At 38.1% G+C, this 21324-nt stretch overlaps 1 protein-coding gene across 1 annotated transcript; it reads left to right on the top strand.

Moving 5' to 3' along the window:
• Positions 1 to 479: 479 nt before the first annotated feature.
• snx27a (sorting nexin 27a) lies at positions 480 to 21057 on the top strand. Its single transcript, XM_017482296.3, has 13 exons — positions 480 to 890; positions 7769 to 8000; positions 10570 to 10762; positions 10907 to 10971; positions 11063 to 11167; positions 11482 to 11560; positions 12497 to 12660; positions 15803 to 15892; positions 16328 to 16477; positions 16628 to 16756; positions 17543 to 17602; positions 17695 to 17737; positions 18530 to 21057. Exons 1-13 carry the CDS (start codon positions 595 to 597, stop codon positions 18595 to 18597), a joined length of 1674 nt encoding a protein of 557 aa, XP_017337785.1. The 5' UTR covers positions 480 to 594; the 3' UTR covers positions 18598 to 21057.
• Positions 21058 to 21324: the final 267 nt, after the last annotated feature.

The raw sequence follows: 21324 nt of genomic DNA, 5'->3' as shown, positions 1-21324 counted from the left end.
CTCTTGACCTGTGAGAGTGCATCGGGCAAGCAAGACCTTGCGCTTGCAGGACAGTACTGGCGACATTTGGAAAGTTGCTAAGGTTTGTCCAAAAAGGCCGTAGGTGTTGTTTTTTTTTTTCGCCAAAAAAGTCGCCAAAGGGGTCTGAAAAGTCACTAATTTGGCAACACTGGTCAGCAATGACAGCTAGATAAAAGTCAGGCTAAGCTCCACCTCTCCCCAGGAAAAAGAAAATACAGAGGGAGAGGGAACGTGGGGTTTTTCATTTATGCACATTTTATTTGAAAAGTAATAAAATACATAATAAAGTGCCCAAATGATGCCCTGTCTGTTTTTTGTTTGTTTGTTTGTTTGTTTGTTTTCCTTAAAAACAATTTGTGCCCCCCTTCCGATCTCTCTGCGCCCCCCGGGTTGAGAAACACTGCTCTAAAGCTAATACCTGTATATACAGTGTAAGAAGTAAGTGCTGCTGTGTTTACTGTTCACATTGAGAAGGGAGCCGCCATGTTGATTTGATGTCACTTGCTGAACTCAGCGTTATAGCTCAGCTCGGTTTATACGCGCGCTCCAGTCACGGCGGCGCGCCGGCTGAACATGGCGGAAGTCGAAGGAGAAGAGATTCGTGGCGCTCCTCCGTGCCCGGTAACGTTACCCGCGGCGTCTCGAAACGGCTCCGGGGGTCAGATGCTAACGGCGGGACCACGCATCGTTCGGATTATTAAGTCGGAGTCGGGCTACGGGTTTAACGTCCGCGGTCAGGTTAGCGAAGGCGGCCAGCTGCGCAGCATTAACGGCGAGCTGTACGCACCTCTGCAGCACGTCAGCGCCGTGTTACCCGGGGGGGCGGCGGACCGAGCCGGGATATCCAAAGGAGACCGAATCCTGGAGGTGTACGTGCAATTTCATTCAGTATTTAACTTCATTATGGCGCTAGCAGAAGCTCTCTGGTAGCTACTGCTCTCCAGAACCAAACAACCGACCTGACATAGAGTAATAGGTTATCCCGACTAGATCATCGGGTTAGCTACAGTAGTACAGTCCACTCGGCTGCTCTTATTGACACAAAGTATCTTCTTAAATGTCTTGAGTTCAGCCAGAAGGTCAGATTTAATAATGAGATGCACTTTTAATGAGCTCCATCTGCTTAGCTGAACATGATTAAATCATGTGTGGTGGTGTTGTAAAATCCTGCACTTGATTAATATGTGTAATCTTTTAAAGTACACAACTCTGCGTTCTGATCTTCTGTAGCCGTCTACACACACACACACACACACACACACACACACACACACACACACACACACACAAACAATATATAAACTCAGTATAAACACAGTGAACTGTAAGCATTCAGATTTGTTTACGCTTCCTGTTTATAAAGCAGGTATGATTAAACATTGATTTGGAGTTTCACAACAAACAGCTTTCCACTTTATAGTATTGTTCAAATACTTCAATTTTATTTTTTAGTTGTATAGTGCTTTTAACAATGGACTTTGTCTCAAAGCAGCTTTATATAAATATAGAAACACAGGATACAGCTTTTTAATGTGTGAATTTATACCTAATGAGAGAGCCAGAAATATTTGTGGATAAGGACAATTTACACAACTTTTTAAAGTGACTGACTTTTTAAAAAGTCTTACATTATTACAGTTTAGTTGCATATGTAAATGCTGACATTTACAGTACCTTTAAAAAAACTCCAATATTTTACAAATTCCCCTAGACTACAGGTATGACGTGAGATGGCTGTTTTGCTATTCAGTGTTTTAAAACTACACGTTTCAGCTGAGCTTTGAGGTTTGTTAATATTTCCCCTTTTTGATATTCATATCCTCTTTCACATATGTATTAGACTTTCAAAATAACTATGCACACATATCTACTTTAGTCAAACCCAAAGGTTAAATTCTAATGATTATATTCAGTATAACTCCTCTTTACCTGTAACAAATATGAGGTAGTTTACTAGATAAAGGCTGCAGAGAATCCTGTAATGTAGAGACGCCACTACCTTACCTTCTTGTTCAATACTCGCCTCTGAATGGATATCAAATAAAACAAATGACCTCAGTACATTTTCAGGATACATTTTGTTCTAGAGCCTCAAAGCAATAGAAGCAATGTGTTTTATAATGACTGTGAATGTGTGAATTTTGTCCCCATGAAATAGCTTCTTAGCTGTGATTTAATTCCTGACACATTTCCTTGTGAAGCAGGAAGTCAAGGTGACCTCGTGTTCAACTGCCTGACTGACTTACACAACATCCAACAGCGTTCGAGATACAGCGAATCGAAACAAATCTGTCACGGATTTAGCTAAATATGGAGAACAGTGAAGAGATTAACGAGAGCCTTTTACCTATTCTTACTGATTGACAAGCATCTGGAAGCATTTGCAGCAGTGAAGAACCCCAAGTTGGTAAAACGCCTCAAAAAGAGCCTGTCAAAACTATGATCTCATACAGATTCCACCCTGTACAAAACGAATAAACTCCAACCATTTATTTTCTCAACCAATATAGTGTGTGTGGGAAGACATACAGCCATAAATGTACTAACCAACCATGTTTATTGCTAACAAGCTAACGAACCACTACTGTAGAGCATTTAAAAAAATTGTTTTCCCAGAAGTGACGAACTATAAAATAGAAACTAGAATATCTCTATATATTAATATAACTCTTTTTTTTTTTTGGTACTTTTTTCTTGATATAAAGCTGGGACCATAAGTATTTGGACAGTGGCACAGTGTCTGCAATCACTTTCAACTTCAATTCAAGGAGTTTAACAAAAATATTACATTAACCGTTTAGGAATTACAGCCATTAATTTTACCTCAATTTTCACAGGTTCAAAAGTAATTGGACTGATAAGCAGTTTCCTGGGCCAGGTGTAGCCTTGTTTCATCATTATTTCTTGACAAATGAAGGAGATAGAAGGTCTGGAACTTATTCCAAGTGTTGAATGTGCATTTGGTAGCTGTACATGAGAACTTTCCATATGAGGTCCAAAGAGGTGTCAATGCAAGTGAAGGAGGCCATTATTAGGCTGAAAATAACAAAACAGACCTAAATCTAAAATGGCTATGAACAGAGGTTTAATACTGTAAACAAAATGTACTACAGGTTCACGACACCTTAAAAATTGATAAATAAATGTATAAATTCTCCTCCCAAAAAATGCATTGCATTAACGAAGTGTGTGACTTTGAAAATGATCGATCGAAACATAATGAGCTCTGTAACTGAAACTGAGCTCCAAGGTTGGATAAAATGTCAGTTTTCAGCGGCCTTTGGTGGCGTTTGAAAGCTACTAATGAGAACTGTGTTATAACATAATAGTGTAACTGTATAATGCCTGTTGGTCGTTGCAATCCGGAGCTATCGGACTTCACAAGTGCAGATCTCACAGGCTCTCTGAGAAAGAACACGATCACGTGACCAGGGTACCCTCTGTATATTTTACCTCTGTGTGCAGATTGGAACCTCCTATTGACTTGCCCATGATTAACTTGGCTCACAATGTCCAGAAACCGTTATGCTCAGTGATGTCTAAGGGGAATTTGGCAAGAGCAATGTAGGCCATCAGTGGTGCTTTGAGTGCGTTGATAACATGTCTATGACAAAAGTCAGGAATTGTCTATCAGTACATGTAGGCTTACGAAGTTGATAAGATTAGATTGGATGCTTTTGGTTGTTACTCTTATCAAGGCATTATTCATTCATCTAGCATACCTGTGCACACTGTGTTTGTGTGTGTGTGTGTGTGTGCACGCACACTGGCTTGGGCTGCATAAGCAATCACATTCACAACCAGTCTTAATCAGTTCTCTTGATTGCTCTATTTAATGAAATTGCCTTTACAGTTATGATTTCAAATGAAACTACTGCTTACTATTCGCTGACTTCAGTGCATCCATGTGATACCAACCGATGTTTGTGTAATGCACTTTTCTTTATATGAATAACATGGTTGCCTTTATTTATACAGTCTTTGGTGCTTTGGTATCAGAGTATGTACTTGTTTTATTCAATTTTTATTTATTTCAGCTTTATTTATCCAGATTAGTCACAATGAGAGAAAATCTTTTTCAAGCTGGCCCTGGCCAGGAAGTGAGCACAATAGTCACCACTAACAGCATTCAGGAAACAGGACATAACAAGAAACACTTGAAGCAGCACTTCATGTTCAGAAACAATTCTATATTAGATCTGTTAGATTACTGCCTCTTGGTAGGTCGCAATCTTTAGGGAATCATTATACAATTGTTTGTATTTTCTTTCTCTGCCACCAAAGTCAAGCTCTCAGTGAAGATGTGCCAGAATGTGTTTGATTATCAGACCACTTAAAGGTCTCACTAGGCCACATTACAACATAATGAAACTGAAAAACTCACAGTTTGTGATCTTGTGAATTTTCTATATTTCTCCATGAATATGACCTAAAACATAATCAGACATTCACACAAGTCCTAAAAGTAGATAAAGAGAACCAAATTAAATAAACGATACAAAAATATTACACAGTCATTTATTTATTGAGGAAAATGATCCAATATTGCATATCTGTGAGTGGCAAAAGTATGTGAACCATTGCATGCACTATCTGGTGTGACCCCCTTGTTCAGGAATAACTGCAACTAAATGTTTTCAGTAACTGTTGATCAGTCCTGCACATCGGCTTGGAGGTATTTTAGCCCATTCCTCAGTACAGAACAGCTTCAACTCTGGGCTGTTGGTGGGTTTCCTCACATGAACTGCTTGCTTCAGGTCCTTCCACAACATTTCTATTGGATTAAGGTCAGGACTTTGACTTGGCCATTCCAAAACATTAGCTTTATTCTACTTTAATCGTTCTTTGATAGAACGACTTGTGTGCTTAGGGACGTTGTCTTGCTGCATGACCCACTTTCTCTTGAGATTCAGATCATGTGGCTTGTCCACATGATTTTTAGCAAACTGCAGACGGGCAGCAGTGTGCTTTTTGGAGAGCAGTGACTTTCACCTTGCAACCCTGACATGCACACCACCGTTGATCAATGTTCTCCTGATGGTGGACTCATGAACATTAACATTAGCCAATGTGAGAGCAGCCTTTAGTCGTTTAGAAGTTACCCTGGGTTCCTTTGTGACCTCGCAGACTATTACACGTCTTGCTCTTGGAGTGATCTTTGTTGGTCTCCACTGCTGGAGAGGGTAACAATGGTCTTGAATTTCCTCCATTTGTACACAATCTGTCTGACTGTGGATTGGTGGAGTCCAAACTCTTTAGAGATGGTTTTATAACCTTTTCCAGCATCAACAGTTCTTTTTCTGAGGTCCTCAGAAATTTCCTTTGTTCATGCCATGATACACTTTCGCAAACATGTGTTGTGAAGCTCAGACTTGATAGCTCTCTGTTCTTTAAATAAAACAGGATGCTCACTCACACCTGATTGTCATCCCATTGATTGAAAACACCTGACTCTAATTTCACCTTCAAATTAACTGTTAATCCTAGAGCTTCACATACTTTTCCCACTCACAGATGTGTAATATTAGATCATTTTCCTCAATAAATAAATGACCAAGTATAATATTTTTTGTCGTATTTATTTAACTGGGTTCTCTTTGTCTACTTTTAGGACTGTGAAAATCCAATGATGTTTTAGGTCATATTTTGCAGATGTATAGAATCTTCTATGCAAACTTTCAAGCACCACTGTATTTTTTTAATTCAATGCTATAACCAGTGGTATTATGAGTTATGACCTTTTAGTTGAATGCAGCATTGTACTCCTTTTGCCCGACTGTATCTGGAAGCCTCCTGAACCCCAGACCCAATTGCAGGAAACGGCAGTTTCATGACGAGGAGGGACCATCCCGTCTCCACCTTTCCTGTGACTGTAGTTGGAATCCACTAGTCAGTTTGATGGTTACATAAGCGTCTGTGATGGACTGCATACTATTATTAGACGGGCTGGCATTTATTGTTCACAAACCCTACTGAACATGTAGTATTGGTGTTACTTTGTTTATATCAAAACAAGAAGAAGAATTTGTCACATACCTTACAGTACAGTAAAAAAAATTCTCTGCATGTTCCAGCTTGTCAGGAAGTTGTGGTCAGAGTGCAGGGTCAGTCATGATACAGCTCCCCTGGAGCAAAGAGGGTTAAGGGCTTTGCTCAAGAACCTATCAATGGCAGCTTGTTGGTCCTGAGGCTTGAACTCTGACCTTCTGATCAGTGACCCAGAGCCTTAAGCAGTGAGCTTGTTTCTTGTTCAGGTTTCTCATGTTTTCTGCATGTGGTTCTGTGCCTGAACAAATTCAGAAAGAAGAGCAGGTGGATAGTAAAGCTTGTGTAAAGGACAATGTTTTATTGTGGAAAATGTAATGTGAGATTCATCATTTGTTAATCTCTATAGTTTTATTGGAATAGTTAAGTAATGCTTAAATTGTGTGTCTTCATCTGGAGATTTTTCGCTGTCTGCTGCTCTCATCACTTAACACTGTCTTGCGTAATGATTGTAGTCCCTGCTGTAATATGCACTGTGTTCTATGTATTGGTCAGATTTGATTTCACACTGCATAAAGTCAACCAGAAGGAAAAAATGAATAGAAAGTTAGACAGACAGTCCCCTGTCTTGTATTTTTTTGTTTGTTTGTTTTTTCTTCTTTTTTTTTGTCACCTCACATTTCAGTTTCCGACCCGAATTCACAGCATGCTGGTTTAACTTCCTGCTGTTGGGTTGACTTGGAGGTGAATTGTGTTCTCACTTCCATCAAACTGCACTGCAGTGTTCAGAAGTGAAACTGAGACCTCCTCTAATAACAGTGGATGTCTTGGTCTGTATACAAGTGTGTCGGTTGTATTCGCACCAGCCCAAACAAACTGTACTGAGCAGCTAAATGCACCAGCGTTTGATTAAAAATAAATAAATAAAAACTGACAAAATATGAAAGGGCTTTAAAAGACTTTTTTCTTTTCTTTTCTCCGTTGCCGTTGAAGTGAAGGAAGACAAACATTGACTTCATGTCACCAAATGGTTCTTCTTCTTCTTCTTTTTCTTCTTCTGGCACACTGTCACTTGTCTCACTTTCTCTGTAGCTTAGTTTTTCTGTACTGATACTAAATTAGTCATGGTGGAAAGTTTACACAAAACTGAGTGTGCACATGAAACAACAAATCAATATCATGATAAATTACACCATGATACAGACAATATCTCAAAAAATAAGGTATCATATGTTTTTTTTAAATATGAGTTGCAAACAATCAAGCAGATTTCTACTGTTTTCAATTTTACAACCCCTCCTCTTTTTTTAATACACATTTAAATAAAACTAATGATTTTGAATGATTTTTTACACTATTAAGCCTATATTTATCACGATCCATATCATGTGTCACGTGTGTATGTGAAACGTATTGTGAAATAATGTGATATGATTTTTTTTTTTGTCATACCGCCCACCCCTAGTTACAGCTCAATGCTGTGTTGTGTTGTATGTATGAGAATTACCATAGGTAGCCATTGTCAGCTGTGTTAAATGGAATTTGTACATCGAGAACATCTCACAGTTAAGTGTATCCAGCAACTATTATCACATGAATTTTTGAAAGCCTGCACAATAAGCTATTGTATTTTAAAAGTGCAGCAACCAAGCACGTGCATACGCAGTCTCGGGGTCAAATTGGCATCTTCATTGACAATACACAAACCCCACACCCCCTTCACAGGCTGATTTTCTCTCTCTCCCTCTCGGTCTGTTTGTAGGAATGGCGTGAGCGTGGAGGGCGCTACACATAAGCAAGTGGTGGATCTGATTCGCACTGGAGAGAAAGAGCTGGTGCTTGCTGTCCTGTCTGTGCCACCACAGGAAGTAGATGGTCTCGACTCTGGAGAGGATGGCTCAGCTTCTCCTAATTATGACTTCAGTGACAAGCAGGCTGTGCCCGTCTCCATCCCCACCTACAAGCATGTGGAGCAGCATGGAGAAAGATTTGTTGTAAGATCCACATTTATATGATTTTTTTTGTGTGTGAAATTTTGAAGTTTGTTTTACTTTTTTAATTTAAAGACAAATTGTAAGAGAACTATATGTGTAGTCATGGGAAAAAGAAAGTACACCTTCCTTCAATTCTATGTTTTTATTTAGCAGGACTTAAATAACACCACTGTGTGGTCCACACCAATTTCTAAAAACCTCTGGTGACAACATAAAAGCACAACAGATTTCAGTATGATGATGTTGTTGTTGTTGTTGTTGTTGTTTTTGTTTTTCAAAAAAAGTAAACCAACATTCAGAAACCAGGTGGGGAAAATAAATATACCTGGTAATTCAGTAACATGTAGGACTACCTTTAGCAACAGTAACTTGAAGTAAACATTTTCTGTAGGAGTTTATCAGTCTCTCACATCAATTTTGAGAAATTTTGGACCACTCTTCTTTACAACATATGCACAGCTCTCTTAAGATTCCTCTACAGCATCTGAATGGGGTTGAAATGTGGACTTTGACTTGGCCATTCCAGCACTTTGATTTATTTTTTCTTTAGCCGGATACAGACAGCCTCACATTTGTCTCAAGAACATTCTGATATAACGTAAAGTTCATCATTGTCTCAATTACTGCAAATTTACCAGGTCCCATGGTGGCAAAACAAGCCCTACTCATCATACCTCCACCACTAGGGATGAAACGGTTACCGGTTTCATGATAAGCTACAATAAAATTCCTCGATGGTTAGTATTACCATGTCAGATTTAATTATCATTAAAACCGTGCGCGATTATCATGATTTGTAAAACTCACGGTAAATGCTGTCCACACACGCCCACCATGCATCTGACGCAGGCGCAGCATGCAACATTGTTTTTTGAGAGTTAAAAGCGGACACTATAATTAAAAACTAAACACGTCTGCTCAATTCAGCATGAGCCGAATGAGTCAGAGTTGCAGCACAGATCACCAGGAGTCTAATTTAATTTATCACGTGATGAGAGTGAGGCAAGCTGACTGACTGGAAGAGTGAGGCGAGCTGACTGACAAGACGATTTGATTTAATATAAGCGAGTTTGTCATTGTACTGTTTTGTTGTTGTGTTTTTTATTAAGAATAATAATGAACCCACCATTCAAGCAGTTGCCGCCCCCGAATTGCCACAAATTCGAAAGATAAAGTGAAATGCGCGGATGCATGGGCATTCATAAGCGATTTTAAAAGCGAGGGGGGAAAGAGGGAAAGCGCCAATGAGGTGCCAAAGCCCGCTTTTGCAGGAACTTTCTTCTGGAAAGCTCTGCAGACAGGGTTACCATCTTCTATTGAGTTTCCCTCAGCATTTTTATATGACCACACTTCAGATTTGGTCCTCTTGGAAGGTTGGAAATTCTCCCATAAAATGGCCTTCCGCCATGTTCTTTAATTTAACTTAATGTTTTTATTACTATAAAAAACAAAATAACAATGGGGCGGTGCCCTGGTGGGCAATTGATGTACTCGGTATCCGGCTGAACACCGTGTAACACCGGGAACACAGACTATCGCAGCAAGCTTAGTGACAACCATCCATCAGTTTATAGTCAAATATAAAACCTGTTTAAATGATTTAAGTGTGTGTATCTTTTTGTACATTTTCAGCATATTTTAACAATACTGTGATAATACTGATAACCGTGATAGTTTTGGTCACGATAATCATGATGTGAAATTTTCATTTGGTACATCTCTTTCCACCTCCATGTTTGACATTTGGAGTGAGATGTTTGGTATTTACCAAATATAGCATTGTGCATGATGACCAGACCCGTACCTTGGTCTCATCGGTCCAAAGGATATTCCAGAACTTTTATGGTTTGTTCAAATACAATTTTGCAAACCTAAATCATGCTCCATATTCTTTTTTGGACAGGGGCTTTTTCCTAGCCACCCTTCTATGAAAGCCATACTTGTTCAGTCTTTTTATGAACACAAACATTTAATGTGCTTACAGAGGCCTGTAGGTCACATGGTGTGGCTCTTGGTTTTTTTTTTTTTTTTATAGAAGTTTTCTTTTTAGAAGTAGTCACACTTCTTGATGAGTAACTAATCTTGTGTGTTTAATTAGTAACACCTGGCTGCTAATTACTCTCTTAATCTTAATGGAAGTAGGAAGGGTGCACTTATAATTTCCCACTTGGTTTCTGAATGTTGGTTTACTTTTTTGGGGAAAAAAAAATCACTGCATATTGAATCAGGTTGTGCATTTTTGTGTCACTTGAGGTTATTTGTTTGTTTATAGATGTTGGTGAGGACCACACAATTATGTATGCCCTGATAAATAAAAAGATAGAATTTATCAGTGTGGCGACCGAAACTCTGACAGTATGTGTGTTTTTATTGCCTGATTTGTGTTATTGTGTTCACCGGCCTGTCTTTTAGCTAATTGACTAAAGTCAGCTGGTTGGCTCCCTATCTACTCTCAGCTCTGTGTGAAGCTGTACCTGATGAATTATCTGACTTATCTGAGATTGCATATGACCTATGTGGCCAAAAACCTATCTCTCTCTCTCTCTCTCTCTCTCTCTCTCGCTCTCAGGTATATAATATCTATATATCTGGCAGACAGTTATGCTCAAAGCGCTACCGGGAATTTTCCATTCTGCACCAAAACCTGAAGAGAGAGTTTGCCTCCTACACATTTCCCAAACTTCCAGGGAAATGGCCTTTCTCTCTCTCTGACCAACAGTTGGATGCCCGTAGGAGAGGCCTGGAGGAATACTTGGAAAAAGGTGAGAGACAGACTGAAGGGTGAAATTTATAGAGACAACGTTTGCTTTTTTTTTTTATGTGAATGAGGTTTGCGATAAAGCTAATGTTGGTGTGTGACATTTGATCTCTGACTTTTGCATCTGCACACTGATTTCTGTTCCTAGTGTGTTCAGTGAGGGTCATTGGAGAAAGTGACATTATGCAAGAGTTCCTCTCCGAGTCAGATGAGGTGAGTGTGCAAGTGTGTGAATGTGTTGACATTGTGGATTCTTTTCATGTGGTTATTTACTGAAACCCCAGGGTGTGTATGTGTGTTTCAGAACTATAATGGTGTGACCGATGTGGAGTTGCGAATTGCACTGCCAGATAAGACCACCATTTCAGTTCGAGTGCGTAAAAACAGCACCACTGACCAAGTCTACCAGGTAACTTGGCTCTCCTGCGAACAGTCAGTTACAATTATGTCAAAAATCAGCTCATTTAAATAAATACTTTTATACCTAGAGTGTTCAGTCTTATTTTTAGCACTGTCCTTTTACTTTCCAACATTCTCCCAGATTGCTGCAGGCTAGACTTTTCTCTGGTTCACAGAACAGGTCCTCACATAGCTGGGATTCAAACCAGAGTAAAGAGGCTTAACTCTGGTCGATGTTTTCTTTGAAAACATCAGATTACCTGTCTCTCTCTGACACATGGTGAATGATGCCTTTAAATACTCATTATTTCTTTTGTCTTTCAGGCCCTAGTGATGAAGGTTGGCATGGACAGCATCATGGCCAGTTACTTTGCCCTTTTTGAAGTGATAAACCATACCTTTGGTGAGAATCTTTCATTGTTTTTGTTTTGTTTGTTTGTTTTTTTCAAACAGAAGGCTCACAGAAATTTCAACACATTTTTACCCCAGTAGCAATTGCTAAGAACCACCTTACTATTAGATTGTGCTGCCTGATTTTCAGTATCCTGAATCTGCTCAGAGGACAACAAAACGGAACATTCCAGATTAGACCCACAATGACAATCAGTGCACCTTTAGGCATGTGCATGAACACAAACATTAATTTTGCCACTGTACACCACCACAATCGATTTGAAATGAAGCAATCAAGATGTGATTGAATTGTAGCCTTTCAACTTTAATTTAATAAGTTTGACAAAAGTATTGCATTAACCGTTTAGGAATTACAGCCATTTTTTTCAGGAACCCTCCATTTTCACAGACTCAAAGTGCATCTTTTTGTCCCTGAACATGCAGTTAACAAGTAACAAGTAGTGTATGTGTATGTGTGTGTGTGTGTGTGTGTGTGTGTGTGTGTGTGTGTGTGTGTGTGTGTGTGTGTGTGTTTATATAATATTATAATCTTGATTGCATCATTTCAAATCCATTGTGGTGGAGTACAGTGGCAAAATTAATGTTTGTGTTTATGCACATGCCTAAAATTGCACTGAACGTCAAATGTAGGTCTAATCTAATATATGTATATATGTGTGTATATATATATATATATATATATATATATATATATATATATATATATATATATATATATATATATATATATATTTCTTAAAGTCAGTGGGCAGTAATTTACCTTGAACTGTTACAGTGACACAAAACACAATGTTAATGCAATTCCGTTTCAATTACTTGGTTTCAGTACTTGGTTTCAGCCCCCCCCCCCCCCCAGTTTAAGGTTTAATTCCAGATTATTTACATTGGTGAGATCCTCTTATCTCTCTGTTTGGTTGTTTTTCAGTTCGTAAATTGGCCTCTAATGAGTTCCCCCACAAGCTCTATGTGCAGAACTACACGTCGGCAGTGCCAGGAACCTGTCTGGCCCTACGCAAGTGGCTCTTCAGCATAGAGGAGCAAGAGCTTCTCCAGGAAAATCCTCTAGCTCTGCATTACTGCTTCCACCAGGTTAGTTTCTACTCCTCTCATTTTAGAATGTGCCTAATATGCTACTTCTAATAATACTCATGCTTACATCAAAATTCCGGATGTCGTAAATGCAAATAAATAAATTTGAATGGCAAGGCCAAGTCTGTTGTTTTCGCTGTATGCTGAAGACATTTAGGATTGAGGTCAATATTTACATCTAGATGTGTTAAACAACTTGGAACATGGCACTATTTGAACCCACCAATTTTTCAAGTGATCAAAACTATTGGAACATGTGACTGACAGGTGTTTCTTGTTGCCCAGTTCTGCCCTGTTAGATTGATTGTTTAAACAATTAATAGCTCTGAAATCTAATCTAGACCTTAAGTTAAGGTCTGATGATCGCAAACCCGAATGTCTTCAGTGTATAGCAGAAGCAAAAGAATTGGTCTTGCTGTACTAATACTTTTGGAGGGGTCTGTATGAATCTGGAGTGATTCACAATTGTGTAGGTGCTTTGCAGTGTCTGCCCATCCAAGTGGGAAGATGGAGCAGATCCATACCATTCATATGGTACAAATGTTAATCTACATAAAGATCTGATTCCCAACTCCATACATTTTAAACACCATTTAAATACTAATTATCTCCAATGATTTTTTTTAATATTGATATTTTACAGATAAAAGCAGATTTTCTGTTGATTTGCTCCCCTTTCTAGATGATGCACAGTCACAGAGCAGCCTGCACACTGCCCCACTTAAGTTCAGGTTAAAGAGGAGGAACAGCGTACAGACAGTTAATTACAAGGTTGCCAGATTGGGCTAGTTTAAATTGCTTCACTGCTGCCAAAATCTTGTTTAATAGCAAATAATCTGAATTAAATCTAATAAAGTTTTTCAAAAGAAGCAGAGTAAGTGTATTGCAAGATATAGTGCACAGGTCGGGAAAAGGAAAGGGGGATTATGGAGTCGATAATGTCCATCCAAACAAGTATTTCTCACTTAGAGAAAGGCTGAGAAAATGTCTTGCTTTTCCACTGCCCAATTTTTTATGATATCAGTGTGCATGTTGAGATGTACAGTAGTTGGGCTAGAAATCTGGTTAATGAGTAGCAAATAGCATGTCATCCTGCTCCACCAATATCTATGGTCACAACTCACTGCTGTGTTTTGAACACACCCTGGAAGCCCAGCTTCCCACCACCTGATAGACTGCTTCTAAATCTATATGTTGTCATACTAAGGAATTAATGTAGTATTATGACCTATGGTGAAAAAGCTGGAAAACATGGAAATGGGTGACAAATTAGAGGAAACAGCAGTGGCTCTGTTTTGCTATAGGTGGCATTTTGCTGCATGGTTTGGGAAGTGTCATCGCAAACCAATACCATGTTATTCTGATTTACCACCTTCATCCATGATGAAACATTTCTATCCTGATGCACATGATTTCTTCCAGGATGACAATGCCCATCCACAGGGCACAAGGGATCACTGAACAGTTTAATGAGTATGAATATTATGTAAATCATATGCTATGGCACTTGCAATCACCAGATCTCAGTGCAGTATTAGTGCTTTCAATCACCATAATCAAACCTTCAAGAGAGGGAATATCTTTTGGAAGAATGATGATCGTCTCTCAAGTACAGTTCCAGAGACTTATAGAATCTATGCCAAGACACACTGAAGCTGTTCTGGTGGCCCACAGTGGCAGAGCACTATGCAGTGCTTTGACATTACCATGTATAGCTATGGTGCGCATGATATTTTAAAATTACGAATTGGTGCAAGTTTTTGAATGCACGTTAAACTCCAGCTCAAATAACTCATACATCACCAAACCCAAAAAATGTACAGGCAGAAACACTCACTTCAATTTCTAACAGCTTAACACCAAGCTGATGGTAGCAAACTAGCTGGCTGACGTTAGAGCCTGGAGAAGTCAAGTGACCGGGACTGTGAATTTTTAGCCACCACTCTCTTTTAGCTAGTTAGCTAGCTAAAGTTTGCCACCTAGCTTTGTAACATCTGTTAGAGTGAAATGGAGAATTCGATAAGCTCAAACGATTAGCTTGTACAAGCAGTGAGCTGCACATTTAGTGCAAAGCAACCCTCTTCTGTACAATAAGAGCTTGTTATTTGGCTAACTATCATCGGCCTGAGAAACACACATCTTGTATGGAGCCTATAAACTCACTCCGCAAGCCTGTAGCATGTAGCAGGCTGATGATTTGAAAAATTATGTGGAATTATGATAAGGCACAAAATGAGTGATGTTAATGAGCTAATAAACTATTGTTAGTTTATTACAAAATAATAAAGTAACTAATTGCTTAATACTTACTAATTACTTATTACTTATTACTTTCATATTACTTACTTACTACTTACTAACTACTTACGGCTTACTAACTACATATGACTTACTTACTACTTACTAATTACTTACTACTTTCGTATTACTTATTAACTACTTACTAATTATTTACTTATTACTTCCGTATTACTTACTAACTACTTACGACTTATGACGTACTACCTACTTACTTATTACTTTCGTATTACTTACTAATCTCTTTTTAAAGAATACTGTTTTTAAAGGAGAGGGAGTTTGCTCCTTTTCTTAGTCTTCGCTAACTGTATCAGTCACATTTATGTGCACAGTAAAGTTTTTATTCTCATCTGCGGAGATGACAATAACGGAATCGGATAATTACATCCTGAGTTGCTAATGGAGTCATTTCTATTTAGGAATCCTAACACTCCCAGTCAAAGCTGTGAATGATCAGATGCAGTTTGGGTTTCAGCCCTGAATTCTCATTAAATGTGTAATACATGATGAAGACTGACATAGCACAACCCATGTTACAAAATGCTCATCTGTGAGTGGCTCAGAATGGCTTTTTTTATTTTTATTTTTTTTTTTTAATCAGAGTCCTACATCTAGTAGCTCTATGAGATCTAATTTCCTTTTTATTATGCACCGATTTAAAATTCACATAAACAAAGATGACTGGAAATCAGTAACATTAACTGAAACCAGATCAGTGTTCATAATTAGGCATTATTCTCTGTCTCTAGCAATTCAGGTTCACTCATATGGCTGCGTCTTTTAATATTACATTAATAAGGGGATATTATTCTTCTGTTTTTCCATTCACTTCTCATCCTCTCAGGCTCAGGATGATGTGAAGAAGGGATTCATCAAAGCAGAGGATAAGTCCTATCAGCTTCAGAAGCTAGCCGAGCAGAGAAAGATGGCCACGGTAACACGATTCCTCATTCACCTCTGCTGGCAGATTCTCCTCACTTTCTTAAGAAAATATCTCTATCATTATTAGACTATCATCAACTATACCTAAGAGTGTATATTCAACAATTCTAACTTTGATCTGGTGCTAAACATGAAATGTGTAAAGATACCTTTCCTTCTATCTGCCTTCATTTAATTTTTTTTATTTTATCTGCTTAAATTTGTTGGAATTATTCACTTGTTGACTCCATAGAGATCCATTTAACTCACATACTTCAACTTTCTAGATCTCTTAGAATTTACAGTATGCAGCAAATATTCAGCAACGTTATATTTACGCAGCCTATAGCTATAGAGTAAAGTGTTTGTACAGTAATGATATTTAAAATAAATAAATAAATAAATAATAGTGTTAAAAATGCTATTCTTCTATTTCTATCTTGCTTAGTATCTGAATTTGCTACGCACATGTGAGGGCTATAATGAAGTTGCGTTCCCCCATTGCTCGTGTGATTCACGGAGGAGAGGTCATGTGATTGCTGCTGTCAGCATTCACCACTTCAAACTTCACGCTTGCACTGAAGATGGAACGATAGAGGTGCGTGAATACGGATTACTCTCCCACAACTATATTCATAGCTTTACATGTTGTTGTTAAGGTTTGTGTGTGTGTGTGTGTGTGTGTGTGTGTGTGTGTGTGTGTGTGTGTAGTGGTGTATTTTTTAAAAATTATTTATTAAATTCCCAGAACCAGGTTATAGCTTTCGAATGGTCTGAGATGCAGAGGTGGGACACGGACGAGGAGGGAATGGCTTTCTGCTTTGAATATGTACGAGGGGAGAAAAAGCCTCGCTGGGTCAAAATCTTCACTCCTTATGTGAGTGTCTCTCAAATGCATGCACACACGCACGCGCGCACACACACACACCGGATCAATGGCTTCAATTTGTAAGAGACTTAAATACTTTATATTCGGTGAGCTGTGTGTTTTAACATGTGGTTGTTAACATAACAGTAGTGCATTAAGCCCAATTGTTGCATACAGTGGATAGAAAATGAATACACCCCTTTCCAAAATTTTTAACATTTTGTTGTAGCGGGTTCTGTAAACTTGCTTTCCCTGGTCCAAACAACACAGCATGCCACATGAACACACCAAACTCTTTTTAATTGGAAGGTGGGGGCACAAAACAAAAGAGAGCATTTAATTGACAGAACTCAAATTTCCGCATGAAATATATACGCCCCAGAGTCAACAATTGGTGGATGTTTACTTTGTAGATAACAATACTTTGGCAGTACAGACAAATTTAAATAAACACTTTTACATATTTTGCATTTATTATCTTGAAAGGATGCTTTGGATGAATGTTCAGTTGACATTAAAACCCTTTTTTTTAAAAAACAAGATAAACTGTATGTTACTGTTTGCAGCAGTATTTTAGTGATAAATAAATGTTCAGATAAATGTTAATGTTTGAACACGTTTTATTTTTTCTGAATCAGGTGGATAAATGTGCACAAATTCAATGGAAATGCAATTATTTACCTAATTAAATAAATTAATCAAATCAATATGACAAATAATGACTGACTAAAATTTTAAAGAACATTTAAAAAAGTCATTTATAGGCAACTAATGATTGTGTTTCTTTGCCCTTAGTTTAACTACATGCATGAGTGCTTTGAGAGGATTTTCTATGAGCTCAGCTGGAGGAAAGAGGTAAGTCTTGCATTTAGTTTTCATTATTACACGGTTTCTGTACACTTTTTAGACATTTTTTAAGTTTTCTGAACCTCTTTAAAATGGCCAAGGTGGAAGAGGAGGCGTCCGACAAAGACAACAAGAATTGCAATGGTATGACACATGCACGCACACATGCATGTTCTCTTAGACTGAAATCACATTGTTTATTTTCACCCTTATACAGTGCCCTGCACTAATATTGGCACCCTTGGTAAATATGAGCAAAGAAGGCTGGGAAAAATTGTCTTTATTGTTTAGCCTTTTGATATTTTGTTTAAAAAAAATCACAAAAATACGTATTCAAAATAATGAAATTAAATGTTTCTACATTAAATAAATAAATAAATAAATACCATAAACAGTAGTAAATGAAACAAAGTCAAAGTCACGGAGTATTTTTGGTCTGGTCTGCACTTATATAGTGATTTTTAACCTTAGTGGTTCCAAAAGTGCTTTACACTGTGTCTCATTCACCCATTCACACACACACTCACACACCAGTGGTAGCAGAGTTGCCATGTAAGGCGCTAACTTGCCATCGGGAGCAACTTGGGGTTCAGTGTCTTGCCCAAGGACACTTCCGCATGTGTAGTCAGGTGGGCCGGGAATCGAACCGCCAACCCTACGATTAGTGGACAACCTGAGCCACAGCTGCACATTTTTGTGAATTTTTTTAAACCAAAGATCAAAAGTTTAAACAATAAAGAAAATTTTTTACAGCCGTCTTTGCTCATATTTACCAAGGGTGCAAATATTAGTGGAGGGCACTGTATGTACATAAATTATTTATATAATTTAAATTATATATACAAAACATGTTTATTACATCTGCACGTCATTTTGAAGCAGTCGGAAATGTTATCACCTATCTAAGCGATATATTTCGCATATCCTCCACTTCAGAGTACCTCCCTCCTTTGGAACAACAGAAGGGATGGCATCACCTAGGGAAAGAAATCATCACCTCTTAGGAAGACCTTTCTCTGGACACCAGCATAAACTGACCTGGACCACCATACTAGAACAAAATAATAATAATAATAATAATTTACAACAACCATGTTACCAGAGCAACAACCCAGGCTCTTTTGAGCTGCAGAGGACTCTGTAGTCCTGCCACCATCTCCTTGGCAACTGAGAATGATTTCCAGGGTGACACACATTTATGACTAAATAAGGGTTGTTTTGCTACAGATGAACAGCACATTAAAGTATTGTGGTCATGACATCAGTAGATAAAAGATCTCCTTATAAATTTACATTGTGTAAATATAAATGCAAAGAATCTGCTAGTAGTACTGGAAACACTCTCGTTTTCTGATTGGCCAGTCACTATTGCAGCGCAAGACACCATAAATTAAAAAAGAGCCTGTTGTTAACATTCATCATTTTTACAGAATAGTTGCCATGATTGAGTCTCGAGTTCCAAGGCCACTATATCTTTAGCCAGCAGATTTGGATTGGATAGTATGGAACTTGAGTAAGTAAAGTAGGTTTGAGGTTTGGACATAAAAATAGTTTAAAAAGCGTTTTATTACATCACTAAATTGCACTAACTCCAAGGATTAATCTTGAACAGTGCTTGGAAAGGTATTTGTTGGCTGTTAACTTCTCCTTATGAAGCATGTGGTTAAGTTACATTAAACTTTTTTCTGATGGCGATTAATCAGATGCTTGGTAAAGGTAGTACTGGTTGGAGGCTTAAAGACATAGGATTGAATGCATGGGATTGAATGTCTGACCTGAAAGTAAATGGCTGTTCCATATTTGATTCTACTCTCAACTGGAAGTTTTGGTAAGCTGGCAATAAAAACATACTAGGATGTTGCCTGAAAGTTAGGAGCTATAGGATGTTGAGGTGCAGTGCTCTCTTCCTATAGGGGGCAGCAGTGCTATACACAAATGAAAATCTGTCCCTGCTATAACATGAACTGTGTAAGAATGCAAGGAGAAAGTTTGAACAATTTTCATTGTATTTAACTAATTTTCAGCTCTTTGTACTGTGTGTGTATATGCGTGTCTGTACAGGAGCAAACGAGTGTGAGTCCAAATGATATAGTGAGGTTTAATCCTTATTGAGTGGTTAAAAGAAGGATCTTCTAGACTCTTCAGAGCAATGGTTCCCTGGGGATTCAGTAATTCACCATGAGGAGGGAAATGCATGCAGTCCATTAACTATGTCAGGAGTGCAGCAAGAGATTGAGAGAAAAGAAGGAGACTATTATAGATACAAGTGGTCTATTTCATTAAAGTACCACTGCTTTGCTGATTTGCATAGAAAACTAGAGGTAATCTGAATCTCATGGAAACACCATGTAGTATATAGCAGGTTAATTCGGTATTTAGAAGTAAAAAAAAAATCTTTCTTGATAAATATTTCTCTCATTCCTTCCCTCCTTCCCAGAGGTTGGCTGTGAATGTGCGAGGCTGTGTTTTCGGTGTATAAGTGGGTCAGTGTATGTGTCTGCTCCATAGTGCTTCCCTCTACTAGAAGAGATAAAATAGGAATGAACCCCCTCACCATACAAATCCTACTTCAGCAAATCTGAAAGACTCCTTAGCAGCCCAGTGTTAATGCAATTGTACCTGCTGTACCTGTGCGTGCACGTCTTCATCCATAAATGTCCCATTGTTTGGCAGCATAATATGTCAGCTTAGATTCCATGCTAAACTAAGGTATATTTTTCATTTTAAAAAAAAGAAAAAGGAAACAATAGGCATATATTTGGTTGTTATTGTGTATTTGTCGTAATATTAACCAGCGCTACACAAAGTAGGCTGTATGTTTCTGTGGTCATTCAAAACGTCCAAGAACATATGCGAACATAATGTATTTGCGAGGCAATTGATTTCTTTTTCCACCATATGGAGTTGAACTTTGCAGCTGAAATGTTGCTTGAAATACGAAAGGAAAACAGCAGGCTGATAGAGAACTTGTAATTATGAAATTTAAAACTTTCTAATTTTTAGATCATATTTATATATTTTTTGTTTTGCATGACATGTTGGAGGGTTGTGTCAGGTGATGAGCTGGTCTGAAAATGCATTTGTCTTTGTGCGTTTTTCTTGTAAGTTTATTGCTTATGTGTCCTCTTGACAAAGCATTCACTGTAGCACTGTAGACTGAAATGATTAATTTATTATTTTCCTGTTTAATCAGAGTTAATTAAGCCTATTTGTGATAGGCAATTGAACTGAGGCTCTTTTTAAGGCTTGATTGGGAAGGGATTTAATTTATAAGTGGAAATGGAGAAACAGTGATGCTTTATTTCATATAGCTTCATAAACAAATAACAATCATGATTGGTGAATGATAGTTTTATATCTAAAATGTATTAAGTTCACTAACCAAAAAAAGTTATAAAAGCTTGGTTTGGAAAAATGTAGAATAATTTTAAATAAAACTGTATTGAATATGATTCTTTTCTCAGGAGGGGAGTAAGGTTCTGTGTTTGTTCACAGCTTGCAGATCCAGGTCTGAGTATTTCCACATTCCCAAATGTTCTTTCAGAGAGATATGAGACTATCCTGCCTCCCCCCCCCCAAAAGCTGTTGAAGCTGCTGATTACGCAGTCAAGATTTGACCTATTTTGAAATTTCTTGGCAGCTTATATGAGGGTGAAGGGATACATCATTGTAGATATACCCATACACACAGAATTTCAGCTTTCATTTCCAATACTTTCAGATGGGACTAT

This window comes from Ictalurus punctatus, chromosome 12 (genome assembly GCF_001660625.3).
Source record: "Ictalurus punctatus breed USDA103 chromosome 12, Coco_2.0, whole genome shotgun sequence".
Lineage (NCBI taxonomy): Eukaryota > Metazoa > Chordata > Actinopteri > Siluriformes > Ictaluridae > Ictalurus > Ictalurus punctatus.
Note: the sequence above shows the minus strand (reverse complement) of the source record. Positions and strands in the feature narration are given on the sequence as shown.